This window comes from Ostrinia furnacalis, unplaced genomic scaffold, assembly GCF_004193835.3.
Source record: "Ostrinia furnacalis isolate ACB-3 unplaced genomic scaffold, ASM419383v2 OfSCF1132, whole genome shotgun sequence".
Taxonomy (NCBI): Eukaryota; Metazoa; Arthropoda; class Insecta; order Lepidoptera; family Crambidae; genus Ostrinia; species Ostrinia furnacalis.
Genome location: NW_021131371.1, coordinates 1092603 through 1108521, shown reverse-complemented (window position 1 = coordinate 1108521; position 15919 = coordinate 1092603). Strand labels below are relative to the sequence as shown.

General features: G+C 35.7%; 1 protein-coding gene across 1 annotated transcript in view; it reads right to left on the bottom strand.

Moving 5' to 3' along the window:
• Positions 1–15024, bottom strand: part of LOC114351398 (uncharacterized) — a 34540-nt gene extending 19516 nt beyond the window's left edge. Inside the window, exon 1 of the mRNA XM_028302607.1 lies at positions 14733–15024. Within this exon, the coding sequence (XP_028158408.1) occupies positions 14733–14778 (46 nt within the window). The 5' untranslated portion in view covers positions 14779–15024. The remainder of the gene's footprint in view (positions 1–14732) is intronic.
• Positions 15025–15919: the final 895 nt, after the last annotated feature.

Below are 15919 nucleotides of genomic sequence, written 5' to 3'. Positions count from 1 at the left end.
CAGAAGCAACTGTCGGTGCGGTCAAAAACCATGCTTTGGACGTGCCTCAATCTGAGTGGAAAAAATGCTATGAAAAGTGTTTCGGACACATTAAAAAGTGCATAAATCATGAAAGACAATACCAATAAACGCAATCAATACCATTTTAATAATATACTACTTTGTTTTCATAGTTAGGCTCACAACTTAAATAGTGTCCCACGTATTACAATAATTAAGATCTGCAAACGTCGTGACACCACAGTCATCAAGCAAGCAAGGCACATATTGTGGCATATTGCAACAAAAATGTGTACTTTGATGTACTGTTGACAGTACATTTTACATCACAAAGATGTTAATTACATAGTAGGTATTAGGGTGGTCCTTATTTTTCGACTTTTGAATTCTCCCCGGGGCACTTTCTCATTCGATTATATACCTCTAAATATGAAATTAGGTTTTTTTTTTTTTTTTTTTGGTTAAGATTTAGAGGTCGCTACCAGCTGTCAAAATATTTACAAAAGCTTTGAAGATCTTAAATCATGGTTTCATAAATGTTTTATTTAAGTGTTTATATCACATTTTAGGTGCAAATGAACATCGCATAGATGAAATAGACAGTCGCTTCTTGTCCCCTTCTCCCCTCAACCCCTCTTCTGTACCGACCATGGTACCGACGCGTCGAGATACTAACAAGTAAACTCTTATATCTTAAAAATAATTGATTCAAATAATGTATATTGTACATAATATCTTAGTTCATAGCAACAACAATAATTTTGTAACATTTTTATTTGGCTTTGGCTAAAAATAAATGAATCTAACAAATACAGATTTTGTGTTTTTACTTAAAATTCAAACCTTGGTAGCGACCCCTAAATGTCTTTTAAAAATTAAAAAAAAAATAATGAAAGACTTTCATATGGTATATATTCAAATTACGTGGTGCCCCGCAAAATATAAGAAAAAAAATTTTTTTCATAGGAATAAGGACCACCCTAGTAGGTATGTAATTATAAACCATTTTTGTTTGATCTCGACTAGAATTTGTGAAAATATGCAACGCAAACTTCTGGACGATGTTCCCATTTATCACTTAGTTAATAAGATGATATTTCTCTTTAACAAACGCGATAAATATTAATTCAGATCTGTTTAAAAAAACTTAATTTATTGTCCGAACGCCGCCGCCGACGGAGTTTTGTTCGTAACATTTTATTTTTAGTGTATTTACTCAATGTCATGGGCGTTTCATGGCCGAAAATCACTGAAAAATTCTGGTTCGAAAACAAAGACAAGCTTTTTGTGTGAAAATAACGAGGTTTTGCATGTTTTGGCAGGCGTTATGTTAACAGTGACATCACGCGCAATCCGTTATATAATTTGTTACACAAGGTTTCACATTATTTAACTGAAACGTTTTTCATAAATCACAGCATTAAAATTTGATTTTAGTATCATCATAACCTAAGATTTTGCGGACCGTCTACGTCACTGAAAGACGTTAACTTTTATTCCAGCATTTCCAGTGTCCTTCTCTTTTTATTGTTTCCCGTCTGAGTGAGAACACAGGAAAAGTTACTATTCGTACGTCATGTGACGTCACGTTACGGTTACGACCAAGTGGATGTACCAAAATATAGTTCTAGAGATAAGAGAGGGATTAATCTGCAAATCGATTTCGCACATGGATTTAATTGACTCTTGGAGGATTCCAGAAACTCTATGAGTGTGTGATTTCAGAAAAAATAAAGTAATACTGTACATTCGCTAGAAGATAACAATAAAATCATGTATAAGAGCTTTTAAAAGTTTTTTTTTTCAAAAAGAGGAATTTTTATTTGTAAACAACATCTTGAAAGTCGAATTTTGATGCGTTTCTGATACAAAGGAAGTTAATCATTAGAAGTAGGTATAGTTAATTAATTTTACTAAGCAATCACTTGACATCTTTTCTATGAATGCAAATGAATGCATTGCCTGCCAGTGTTCAGCTTGATCTGCCTTAGTCTATAGTACTACAATCTTTAAAGTGGAAGATGACCTACTTGGCTGTGACGTCACAGGTTTACGATCTCATGCTAATAAGTATGACGTCGTTTATGTTAATGCCTCCTAGTAAAACTGTAATCGCATATAATTTCGCTTGCATTTTCAATAGAATGGACATAACTTTTCAACGTACTGACGTACGCAATAATGTTGCTGCATTATGCCTTTAAAATAGAGTAGGTAATATGTTTTGATCATTTGATGCAAACGAGTAGGTATGTTATCATCCATCAAAGAAAAGGAAAATCGGTATCATTCTTTGCATAACTTGCCCTAATTTGTCTCTTAATAGCTCCACAGCTACCTACCTACCACTAGTTAACGATGGAGGAATGGTATTTTCTGATATTTTATTGAGCGAGTGTTCGGATCGCAAAATTTAGTACGAATTTATACACCGATCGCTATAATAAAACACGGCATACTTTAAATTGACATTTCCTTACATAGAGACATCGCCAACTTCTTTCAGTTGTTTCAGTTAAGCATGGGTAAAAAGATTTATAAAATTAGAAAACATTAAGGTTTAATTTGAAGACTCTTCCACAAAATAAAAAAATACTTGTACTTTACACAAAAACAAAATCAACAGTCAAATAAATTATCATCTCAATTGAGTATGAGCTATAAGTCAATAACTATGTTTTAACATAGTTATTTTTCTACCCTCATGACTTATAGCTCATACTCATTTGACATAAAGTCAATATAATTATCGAATAATTAAATTGGTACTAAACTGCAGTGGACCATGTTTACAATATTGGTAATCTCTTAGGTATTATTTTTATTTTAGGCTTAAAATAAAGCGACTACTCGTTATAGGTATTTAAAGGTTGAAATTAACCAGATTGGTATGATTTCACACAAACATAACTGTAGCATCATTATCAGAATGAATCAATGTTCTCAGAAAAATCTAAAAGTAGAGATTGATTAGTTGTACAACAAAAAATAATAGTTACCTTTAGCGAAAACACAAACAATATCTGTTGGAACATTATCTTTTCGTTTGGTCATTTGATACATGCGTCATAATTAGAAGATAGCATAATATCGTGACCCCAAACTCATCTACAAATGACATAATAAGTTGAGTTATTTTTCCATAGAGTCAGTGCCTTGCTCCGCATAAAATATTCTTTAGATACTTACGAGAAAAATATGTTTTGGATATGTGAGAATTTTCCCTACAAATTAATATATACAAACCTCAGAAGTAAATAAGTACGACGCAACATTATATTTGCGATAAGTATACTTACCAACTTAATCTTAATAGGTAAATAATGCAACAAAAAGTACGAGCAACATGAAGAACTATGAACTACTCATAATAAGGTAATAGTTACATCCACAAAAATAGCTTAGCTTGCGATTGGTCTAGATATTCAAATTCAACAATCGAAAAGCGGAATCAATAGGATTTGTAGAATCATTGCCTGTAATTGATATTTTTGTACTTTAATTTGGTAAGGAGTTAAAAGGGTTGTCATTTCCTTTATTGAATTATAGCTTAGCAAGGGAAAAATACTGGCCAAAAGATAACGAGATGATTTCGCTATAATTGTATTTAGATACTCCCTTTTCTTGTGTAATTGCTCATTTGTTATTATCAACAGGAAACTAGTAGGATTCTTTGTGTTTGTTTTATGGTTCGTTTCTGCCATACAAACTACTTAAATAATGTACGTAAACATTTTATTTTACAATTATAAACCCATCACAGTTAAAATGTAGCGAAACGATTCCATAATTTATACGTACCCATTAACGCTACAAAAGAGCTGCCATAGAATTAAGCTATGGCTAGGAATATAATTACTCAATACTAGCCGCAACACATATTTCCATTTTCCAATTTGCAAATACGAGTTTAATTATTGCAGAACGCTGTTACCTGTATCCTGTATGCCAAAACGTGTACTACCTACATTAATTATTCCATGTTTGCGAGTTACGTAACTTACTTAAAGTGAGGTTTAATTCCATTAAGGCGTGCAAAGTTAGTAAACAAAATTAGATAGCAGCAGCTTCTTAACCAAAGTTGTTAGAGGTTTTACTCGGATAGACAAGATAATTATTTTCCTCAGGTAGCAGATATTAATATGAAGTATTTTGAAGTGACTGAGTTTGGGCCTAAATTCACCTCTATATTTTACAGGATGTAAAACTTCTTTACTAAGCGATATATCAATGTTGAAATTTTATAAATCTTCTTGTTGGACCATTCCCACCTCTAGAGGTAATTGCAGTCATGGGATCTAGATCCCATGACTGCAATTCCTGTGTAACAGGAATCTACAGCTTCACCGCCAATAAAAACCCAACCAGTTAAGGTCATGTTTGTCCCAGGGGAAAGTAAAACTGTCATTGGACCCGCAACGAAAAATTATCAGAAGAACATAGGAGGGTTTCGAAGTTAAGGTTCGACTTTCCTCCAGTAGTTTTTAGATATTACTAACTTAGTCTCCATTATAAAGGATATATGCTTACGTCACACGAACTATAAAATGAAAAAGTCGTTGCAAACTATCAACTATTGAAAGTGTCACAATGTTAAGCTGTGATTTAGTCTATCCCTAGGTAGAAAGTGTAATAAATTGAGTATCTTAGTTTTATCTACATTTTTTCTTCCAGAACCGCCGCTCTGTCATCTGAAATAATAATATTTTGAACAAAATTCCTATAGTCTTATTTTGTACCTACCAGCAGCACATACAGTTTATAGCAACCTAACAATGACGTAATTAAGTTGTTTGCTATCCTACAACGTCCTGAGTGACAGGCGACGGCATGCCTGGCGTCGCGGAGACGAGTGTTTACCGAGGGAGGATCTAATCGAAGCTCGATGAGACAAAATAACACTGATTATCGAAATTAGGGAATGATACAATGATAAAATAGGTTTTTGCATAATTTCCTAAAGGATGGTAATTCCAAAAATGAAACGTAGTATGTATGGCATGTCAAGGTACCCACCCCCAAGACATCACGTATTTGTAAAAATTAAGTGGTATTTGAAACAGAAAGAGGACTGAAAATTTCAGAGATCTGAAAATAATTTCACTTTTCTTAATCAGTAGTTTATAAATCAAGCCTTTACTTCGTTTTTTTTTTGTGCTTTCATGACTTATTATTCGCAAAACCAGATATTTATACACAAAAATAAAATTCAGACTACATTCAGTTAAAAAAAAAACATTATCCTTTCAACAACCAAAAACGTTCTGTATGTACTCAGTCATGATGAAAAATGGATCTTCCCGTGAACAAGCGACTTGTTGCTAAGATTTATCTAGTCACTAGGTATTATGACAACAGGCGAGACGGCATCGTTTTCAAAATAAAGTTGTTGTTAATACACTTAAACAATAAGGGCTGTGCTTATCCACAGGAGAGATACAAATAATAATAATAATAAAAAATCACTACATGAATTGCGATAGTCCTACTATCTAGTGAGTAGGTAGGTCCATTTGAATATCAAGCCACGTAAGAAGCATATTATTATGCAAGTTCTATATTTAAATGAGTTCGATTACCAATGCATTTGTGAACTTAGTACCTAATTAGGTAATGTGGTAAAAATCTATAAAAAAATTGTAAACATTTTAGCAACAACGCAAGGTCGAAAAATTCACCACCAAGTTAAAACTTGTCGTTTAATATTACAAATGTTCCCAAGAAAGCAAAAACGAGAAGGCGAGTGGCTGATAAATGAACAACAGGTTGGCAAGACGGCAACATTAATCATGAATAAGGTATTGCTTCTTAAGAATAGGAATAAAAGTGTACCTACATCGAAATCTTTTACTGATTTACGATTGCCTCAATCGTAACTTTATCTTGTGGTAAAATCATAGGACACACCTTTTGTTTAGTATCATTTGGTTAAAACGAAGCTCATAGGATTTTATACCTAAGGCATCTAGGCTTATTAAAGAGAACTAATGGTGGATTCCCACAAGGTGTACCGACTGGCCGCTACTAACGGGGTGATGTGGAAATCATTGAGGGAGGCCTATGTTTAGCAGTGGACGTCCTGTGGCTGAAATGATGATGATAATGATGATGTTGGATTGAAATCTTTATTTTATGTAATAAGCCTCTAATTGTCTTTACTTGGCAAAACATGGCGCAGCATGCATCATAATTCGTTCACAGACCTGCGCTCTACATTATTTACGCCTGACTGTTGAAGCACATTCACCCATTGATATTATGCGTAAAAACACCTAGAGGTAGTCTCAGTGCTATTATCAGACAGTAAACACCTAATTTGAAATCCTAAAACTTACCTGTTGTTTTTCGATTATACCAAACTCAAATTCTCAGTTTACAGAAAGCGCTGGACGCAGGCCGGCCGCTACCAACCGGGCAACATGGAAAGCATTGGGGGCCTATGTTCAGCAGTGGACGTCCTATGGCTGAAATGATGATGACGATGATGATGATGAATTCACAGTTAAAGTAAACAATTGACCGAGCAGTTATTACTATGCGTAATACTCACTTCATATGTATTATCGTCATCATACACCTCTTGAAGCAATTATGGCCGCAAGCCAAAGTATCCCAGACAAACAGTGAAAAGTGTGATACGGTAGAGGAATATTAGTCATGCTATTCTCTTGTGACAATTCAACTAGTTCAACGAGTTATTGAAATATTTCCATGGAAAGTTTTATTTCGCAAACGTCAGCGAATGTTCATTTTATGTGATGTGAATGACATATTTTATAGAATAGAAAATATACAAGGTGTCCTAAAAATCGATAACCATGTTCCTATCGATAAATCCCACTTTAATCATGATTATCTATCGATAGTTGTAAGGTTATCCATTGTATTCGTGACACCCTGTATAATGTTTAATCTTTATCTTAACCTGAAAGAATCGTTGAAAAGTTGGCGCTACATTTGTGTTTGTATACTTAAATTATGACAAGATATCACAAAGTAGAGTCATAATAACACATTAAATTAAGTGACAAGAAGAAGGAAAAAATATAATTTTCAATCACGCTATGTCACCAATTTGTCGCAATAGCGATTACACGGCGTTGCAGGCTTGACACTTGCAATGTAGACGTGAGAGCTTTTCGTGAGACTCACGCACGACATTGCGCCGTGACATTGCACGACATCGCTTGTTCCGTCATGTAGCCAAACATTACTGTCCCCTGGAGAATACGTTACTCATTTAGTTTGTTTTGAGGGTTAATTAAGGTTAGGCTGTATCTATCATTTACGGGGAATACTAGAACACACCTTAAATAGGTAGGTGTGTTCTTCTCTGAGGTGGGGCTAAATATCAAATGACACGTTATATTCGTTAAATTAGTGTTTGAAAGGGTGTCTGGGTCTGGTATAGGATTAGAATTGATGTATAAATAGGGCCTTATTACAAAAAAGTTAAACACTCGTTGAGCATTGATATAAAATGATATTTTCATACTAAATAATGACAATTTGTTGTTGTTCCACAGGCGTTTAACTCTTTGTAACAAGTCCTTTATTCTCAAACTTTTTTGAACTAGGTACATGTTTATGTAGGTACATTAACCCATTATAGACTGAGTTTTCTTGATGTGTCCGATTTTTGTTTTTTTGAAATATGTTTTTTATTCCTAGAAGCATAGACCATGTCTATTGGCTACGACTTGCATCAATCAGAGCACTGCATCTTTTCACGTGTTAATGTATTGAGCCAAATTAAAACACACAAAAAAGTGGTACCATATGGGACCGCTAGTCTATAATGGGTTAAATCACTTCCAGATTGAAACGTGATATTCTAAAACAATTGGCTAGCTCACGTGTAGGTCACTGGACAGGCAAGGTGTTAAGCTCCGCTGATTGGGGACCGGACGTCCCAGCGTCCTTTGAAATAGGAGCTTTCGCTGTAAACACATTCCGCACGTTCGGAAGACACAAAAACTGTGTTGTTGTCTAAATAAAGACATTGAATCATCGAACTTTAGAATTTGCATTTTCTTTCCAAATCTTGTCAATTAGTGTAAAATGAAAAACCTATAATTGCCAGCTTTTTTTCCAGAGTGTTTTATGTCTTACAGAATCCTATTTTTTGAGATTACCTATGTTAAACCTTAGACTGTTTGTTTTAATCTAAGCCTAGTATATCACAAATGATGATGCTACCAGTACATTAATGCATTTTTGTTCATTATGATTATTAGGTATATGCTTATTGTATTTACTGATAATGGTGTGAACAACAGATTAACATTTCAGTTAATAACGTCTTGATTTCATTAAATTCCGTACAAGTAAAGAAATGTAAATGCTCAATACCCTAGCTAGCTGGCGTAAATACGAATATGCCACAGGAATTTGCGTTTTGTTGATGTGTGTTAATGTATTTAAATGTCGTCAATGACTAGACGGCAAAGTGGCATATCTACGCAATCCAGTTTGGACACCGATAACTCGATGTAAGCCACTACTCACCCGGTTATCAGATATCAGAGTCAGCTGATTCTATCAATTGATTAGGCAGTAGCCATGTCACCTGACAAAGGATATCGCATTCTGGCATGAATAAGGCCGTTTTGGTAGAAATTTATTATGACTGGCTTGCTGACTTTACCACCTGTTTCAATGAAAAAATGTAAGGGTTATTTTTCAATGACTGCTTTATTGCCTCTTGCCTTAACTAGTGCTAAAAATTTTCCCATTGCTACCAAATATACTCGTAGAATATTATCATGAAGGGACCATAATATTATTATTAAGTTCACTAAAACCTTCGCTCAACGAACGGAACATGCCTCAAGGCGAAAAAGCTCAAATTCATCGCCATCAACAAAAGAAGAAGAAGAATGCTCCCGAACGCAGTTCGCATTGCAAACGCTCTTAGGAAATACCCACCTTTGTGTTAGTTATTTGGAGGTATTAATCGTATCGTGTCGATCTTTCGGTATGCAATGATAACGCGCGTAGGATGCATTTCTCTTTATCTCAAAGAGTCATGGGCTTTTACAAGTATAGATAATAGCTCGTTGGGTGTCATGTTTCATGGGTATACAGTTCACGTTTAGACAGCTATTAAAGATTAATTATTAGCACCAAAACGTTATGAAAGTAGGTATTATAAAATTGTTATTCAAAAATGCTACAAAATATAAAAAATAAAGTCAAAAACAGTGCAAATGCTCTATGTTATAGATGGACCTTAAACGAGACACATTCAAAAAGAGACTGATTTTATCGTACTAAAGAAATAATGGCATAGCAAATGGAGAGACGCTAAAGTGGGGGCAAAACCCTGAAACCGGTGATACAGCACGTTCAATGTTGTGAGCCATTACCGATACATCGACTCTATAAGCCAACAAGCTGTGCCCGCGGCTTCGTACGCGTGAAAATACTCGTAGTTTTAATATAATATTTCCCGTTTTTGCAACATTTTTCTTTACTGCTCCGCCCTTATTGTCTGTAGGGTAATATTATATAGCCTAAGTTCTTCCTCGATAAATGGGCTATCCAACATTTCAAATCGAACCAGTGGTTCCTGCGATTAGCGTGTTCAAGCAAACAAAAAGACTCTACAGCTTTATAATATTAAGTATACTTAGAAGGAAGATGGATCAAGTTAGTAAGGAAAAACAAATAAAGAACAAAGACCTAAAAATGTTTGAGATTGAATCTAGTCTAAAATGTCATGCCTGAGTATTGCGGGGTTAAAAGTCTTGTCACGTAGAATCTAAGGCACCTCCACATTTACCTAAATGGAAACTTGATGAGAAATCGATACTAAACGTGACTTTATCGCGAAAACCTTAGACGGCGAGAACTATATGAATACTGAGCAGTGGCCAAAGTTTTCCTATGACGCGAGCAGTCATTAACAAAATGGATATTCAAACCGTAATAGCTAGAGTGGAGTAATTGCCAGTAAAATAAGGGATCAGTTTCATTACCCTGGACTATCGGGTTCTTCCAGACTTAATAAGCGCGTAAACCTATATTTTACTTTCATTTTACGGTCCAAGGGGTATAAAGTACGATATGGAGTAGATAGAATCTGTGCAGTAGCCAAGAGTGCTACCTTCATATAACCCTAGTCTAGTTACTGTGTACAATGTAACAAGTAATTTCTTGGTCACTTTGTAACTAATATACTGTGCAAAAAAACAGTACTTTTCGTGGTCTAGGTATTACAGTCAAACACCAGAAGAAAAATCCAACTAATATTATTAGAAATAATCAACTGTTTTACCTTGTCTTCAAAAAAAAAAACGTATGATGGGGTACATAGTGAAATAATGAAAACAGCATGAACGAAATCAATAAAGAATAGTGTGAACAGTAGTGTGAATTTCGTCAGATTATATTATGATGTAGTTAGATGTAGTCACATTACAATCTAACCTAACCTACAGTTCGTTTACAATCTCGCGTTATATTATAAACTGACGGAGTTTACAATTTCACATTGTCATTTATACATGAAGTAGGCATTCTGTACCTATTTTACTACCATTTTGCAAATAAAATGTGAACATTGCATTTTGAAAAAAGGACCCAGATTAACTTTTCGCAATCATAATGAACAAAGGCAGGTATTCGAGTTTTATGACCCGTATCAAATGGTTGATACATTTTAATAGGTTTTGCCTTTTTCTAGTCAGGTAATTTTAAGTAAAAAACAAAGGTAAATAATGACTGTATATTGTTGTCATATAGGTACAAAGTGTACAATGTTTCTATGTAACAAAAAATATGAAAGTGTCACCTAACAGTAGAGGCTTAAAGTTCAAGTTTTTAAGGTTTTTAAAACTGATTATCCAAAACTTATTAATGATTCATGAAGTCTGATACCAGCGATCTAGTGATTATTTTATAATGAAAAACTTCTTTGGATGCACAGTCATATTTACACAGTTAAGTACTAGTCAAAAGGGTATATTAGTTCAAGTTCATTTAAAATTAGGTCAACAAATTGTCTGCAATACACATCCACTAGGAGTGGTTGTTATTCCGGAGTTTCACCAACTAATTCCGGAAATCGTTTTAGGTTTGATCCCTTGACATGCCTTAACGACCTTCATCATTATGACGTAGGTTGGACCCGGAATGCTTAATCTGTTGTTTTGGGAAAAGGACTGATACTCGTATATCGGGAACGGGAATTTGGTCAAACATTCTTTGCCAAAATGTTAAATATGATTTAAATTAGAATCAATTTCTCTTTTTTTTGTTTAAAGAATATTAGTAATTTGTTTTTGCACAAGCTAGCTCCTTGTACTAAGCTTAATATGCTTGATTCACGAGTGGGCTCACTACGATAGTCGAATGTCAGCGGGGTTGAACCCACGCTCCTCGAATGACGAGTCGGCCAGTCCGACCACTTCATCGTTAGGCTATCGTGGCTTCATATGCCTAAATAAAAGCAAAAATATGTAAATTGTTCTGAAAACAGATAAAAAGAAAAGAAATGGAGATCCTGTACGAACCCCAATAATTAGATTGCACATTTTTAATCCCACTAAAAGGTCATTTAGCTAAAAGCAATAACATTCCAGACACCACAAATGCTCGGATATCGTCAAAGTACATTCACACCCGTATTCACAAACATTACTATGAGGTCTCACAGTGCGCGTGGACGCACAGAGCGACACATGAACCAATCACAGAGCTCTATTCAACGCTGTGCGTTCGATTTGCTGTTTCACTTAAGCAAGCATCGTTTGTGAATACGGGCGTTAATCCGCAAACATACGAGTACGTAATAAAGAAACAAGAACTTTGTTTTAACCCCGATAATAACATAGGAACGATCAAAGGAAAAACGCTAGAAATGGTTTATGAGATCACACGAAGGAACGCTAATTGCATTAACATAATCGATGTGAGAGCGGAATTTTGCATGCTGCTAGTGTGATAAGGCTCTCAAGGAAATCTATTTTGCTACGCCTTATAGTGCATATAAATACGGGCCAAGCAAGGACGTGCGTGCTACCCTCTCTACTTTTTCCTATAGGGTGCGTAAAATTTATGATCCATACAAATGAAGCACAAAATTGACGTTGCTTTCAAAAAACCTTCAAAATAAGTGAAGAATGGCATATTAAAATAAAAAATTGGTTATAATTTCACAAAAACTTATGCATCAACTAAGCAGTTACTTGCAATATAGCTGTGGAAAAATAGACAAAGACAGGGGGTGATGGCTAATGTTTTATTTTACAAACGGACATGACAAAAAATAAATTAACGTCACGATACAAATCTTTATTAGCTGCACCAGCAAGTCACGAGGGGAAAGCAAACGTATGCCTACCGTTCCAATGTCATAATATTTGTACAAGCCCTGAAACATTTCACGCAAAATGCTACGCATAAAGAATAACTGTTTAAACATTGTTATGGTCTATTTTCCTCGCCCAAGTAAACAACGCATTACCCGAAATGCCCCTAAAATTGTCGTGGGCTTGTCGTCAGGCAATGTTAGTTTTGCCATCCACCACCACTTAACCCACCACCACCCATGGTTCTTCCTGCCTCACGGCGTACGAACCGAATCTCGGGAGAGCGCGCGGGTACTTGCTCTGGGCTCTTTTCCCCGGGCGCTTTGCTTGACTCCCAACAAATTTATCTGATCCATGTCCCTTCTCATAGTCAATTCTCCCCCTTCTGGGGCTTGACACCACAAATACGGTACTTCGCGTCGGGCTGCTATCGTTGATAAATGTCATCACTTCTTCTCATAACTTCGATTGTATGCCAGGAGTGCGCGAACTCGCGCAGCTGCAGCGCGATCCAGTTACTGCGACTACTCGTGAGGTCCTGGTGATAAACAGGTCCTTGCTCGGCTCTCCGTATCGCATCCTCTGTTGCGGAAAATAGTGGACATTTCTAGCATTAAGTAGTGTTATAAAACATCGTTCGTTCGTTTCAGCCGAAAGACATCCACTGCTGGACAAATGCCTCCCCCAAGGATTTCCACAAAGACCGGTCTTGCGCCGCTCGCATCCAGGCACCTCCCGCGACCTTCACCAGATCGTCGGTCCATATGACATATTTCAGAAAAAATATGCCAGAGATGAAGGGGTAAATAAGGTTACAAAAACATTCGGTCCGCTGATAATCCATTACGTATTACGCTGACACTAATCTTACTAAAGAGCTTACGAAGTACGAGTATTGAAACGATTTTACTCTCAGCAAAATAATATAGATTCATACTAAAGATATTATCACACTGCCTAAACAAAATCTTACTAACATTATAAATGCGAAAGTTTGTAAGGATGCATGTTTGTTTCTCATTCACGCAAAAACTACTGAACGGGTTTCGATGAAACTTTACAGAATAATATTATGCATCAGAATAACGTATAGATGATGATTTATGATCTGTGACAAATGTCACGCGAACGAAACCGTGGGCAAAAGCTAGTATGACATACTGTAGCGACGAAACAACATACACACATTAATAGATACATATGAATTTACGCCTATGTACCTTGGGTTTTAACCCAAACATGTATGTTCACTACACTCACAAAGGTGGGAAAATGCCCACAACAGTATTTCACCCGCAACCGCATTTGAACTAACGGCCAAACCCTCTATTCTGAGGTAACAAAACAAAACACAACTCAAATATTCCGACTTATAACCCAAAGGCGAGCTTCAAAGGACAATCAAAGGCGCCTTACTATGAGAGCTCTCGGACCTAAGTACACAGTTTTAACATCTTCGGCTGAAGACGTCCAAAGAAAATGCTTTTGTGAGCCCACTTCAGTAGAAGTAATTAAGAGCATCTTAAAATACGTTCGTTAGTGTCATTGTTAGAGTCAGTACTTACGAAAATTTTGTACTTACAGAATGTTGATTTGGGTTTGGTTCCCATATTTTGAATCTGATGCCTATTTAGAATTAACGTGCTTTATAGCTGAATTTTGACACACATGAAAAAAGGGACCACTCCCATCCAACAGTAGTAAAATTTCTAAGGGCAAAATGTTTTGTAGATCAGTAATTAATCACAGAATTAATTCAGCAATAACTTAATTACCGCTGGAAAGTAGCGTGTTTCGTCAGAATAAAACATTTACATAAATATTTTGAATAATAAAAGTAATTAATGGAGTATCCGTGACGCCACATAATTTTGTAACCTAATTCCGATCTCATTTATGAGCGGAAATTAAAAATGTTTAGAAGAGATACTTGAATTGAATTATCAGGTTGACCTAATTTCGTATTCGCTGTATATCTCGATACTTTTAAATAGGTACATCCTACATTACATTGTAATTAAACTTACAAAACTTGTATGGCACTGACCTATGAAGTATTCTAGTTTAAAACTAGTGAATTTAATTGATTTTAGTACCAAAAGTTATTACTTGTTGTTGTTCTACTCGTCAATCATTTAAAATTTCATTTTGTATAGGTAATAATATTATGTATTCAAAACGGAGAACTTTCGAATTTGTGCGCTGAAATCTTCAAATGAAATGTTTACATTTCTATTGGCAATGAAAACCGTTTTTCAAGATACTAAAATTTTCACACATTATTGTGTGAGTGTTTTACCTATTGTTTAAATAACCTTGATTTGCTTTAATTTGTCTTGCAAATATTATAAAGTATTTGTGTAAGTTAATTACTGATATAATCAACTTTAGCGAATGTTGTGTCAAACTTATACCGACCTGTTGAAAGTAGAGCTCTGCCAGATCCCGGATACGGTTCTATCATGAATATTTAATGTCTTGGAGCATCTTTCACGGCGATTACTCTTGAACACGACATAACACTCATTTACATGTTTCGTATTGTCACTTGAACACAGATTCGGGTGGTTCGTAGTACGCGGTCGCGGCGAGAGCGGGCGAGTGGCGAGACTCGCGGTTTGGGCGGGCGGGCGTGTTGGACTGACGGCGGCGTTGGGCGGACAGCAGGAACCAAATCGGACGGGCTGGGAATGCAGCTTGTTGCCGGGTAACGTCTACAAATGGCACGCGAGTCGGCTCACGCTTTGTCTTTATTAAAAAATGTTTTCGCAATTTATTTTGTGTTGGCAACATTAATTGTTCGCGTCTTGTAGGATCCCCCGAACAAGAGCCGAATTACACGGCAATAAACAGAACAAAGACTTTTATACCTTGCAATAAAGTAGGTAATTTTGATTGAAATCACTGAATCACTGTTTAAAAACTTTGATTGTTCGTGGCACTTTTACCAATTTTTGAAGTCTTAATAGTGATGCAATCTAGAAAATTTTAGCCTGATATAATTTAATTTGAAGGTTTGCATCATCTTTCCCTCCGAGTTTGTTTTTAGCTTTGAAAGTAATTATTTATCAGATGTGCTAAAACCATTCCAGTGTACCTTTTTGCAAAAAAAAGTAACAGTCTTATTATAAGAATACTGTACTAACTAATACATTTAAACATAGTAGAGTAGACAAGTAAAAGCAAAAAGTGCAAGGTTAACGTCCCATGATGTCTGTGATATTCTCCTATGTTTTATAGAGGAGCCGCAGCTTAATTATCTTGTTAATTTTCTCTTTGTTATGTTCAACTTTACATGTGAAGAAAAACTTTTCAGGTTGTGAACTTTCCCAATTTATAGATATAGGTACCCCCTTACTAATAAAAAGTTACACTGTTACACAGTTGTTGAACACTGTTTTAAAAGTACATTTCCATACTAAACGTCACTTTAAAACACTGATCAACGAGCGTGTAAGTTTTATTAGTAAGGGCGTTAATATTTTGCCTATAGGGCAGAAAATCGAGTGGCGACCACGGGCTGACATAATGTGGGCAGGCCCCTCACTAGGTGGACCGACGATCTGGTGAAGCTCGCGGGAGGTGCCTGGATGCGGGCGGCGCAG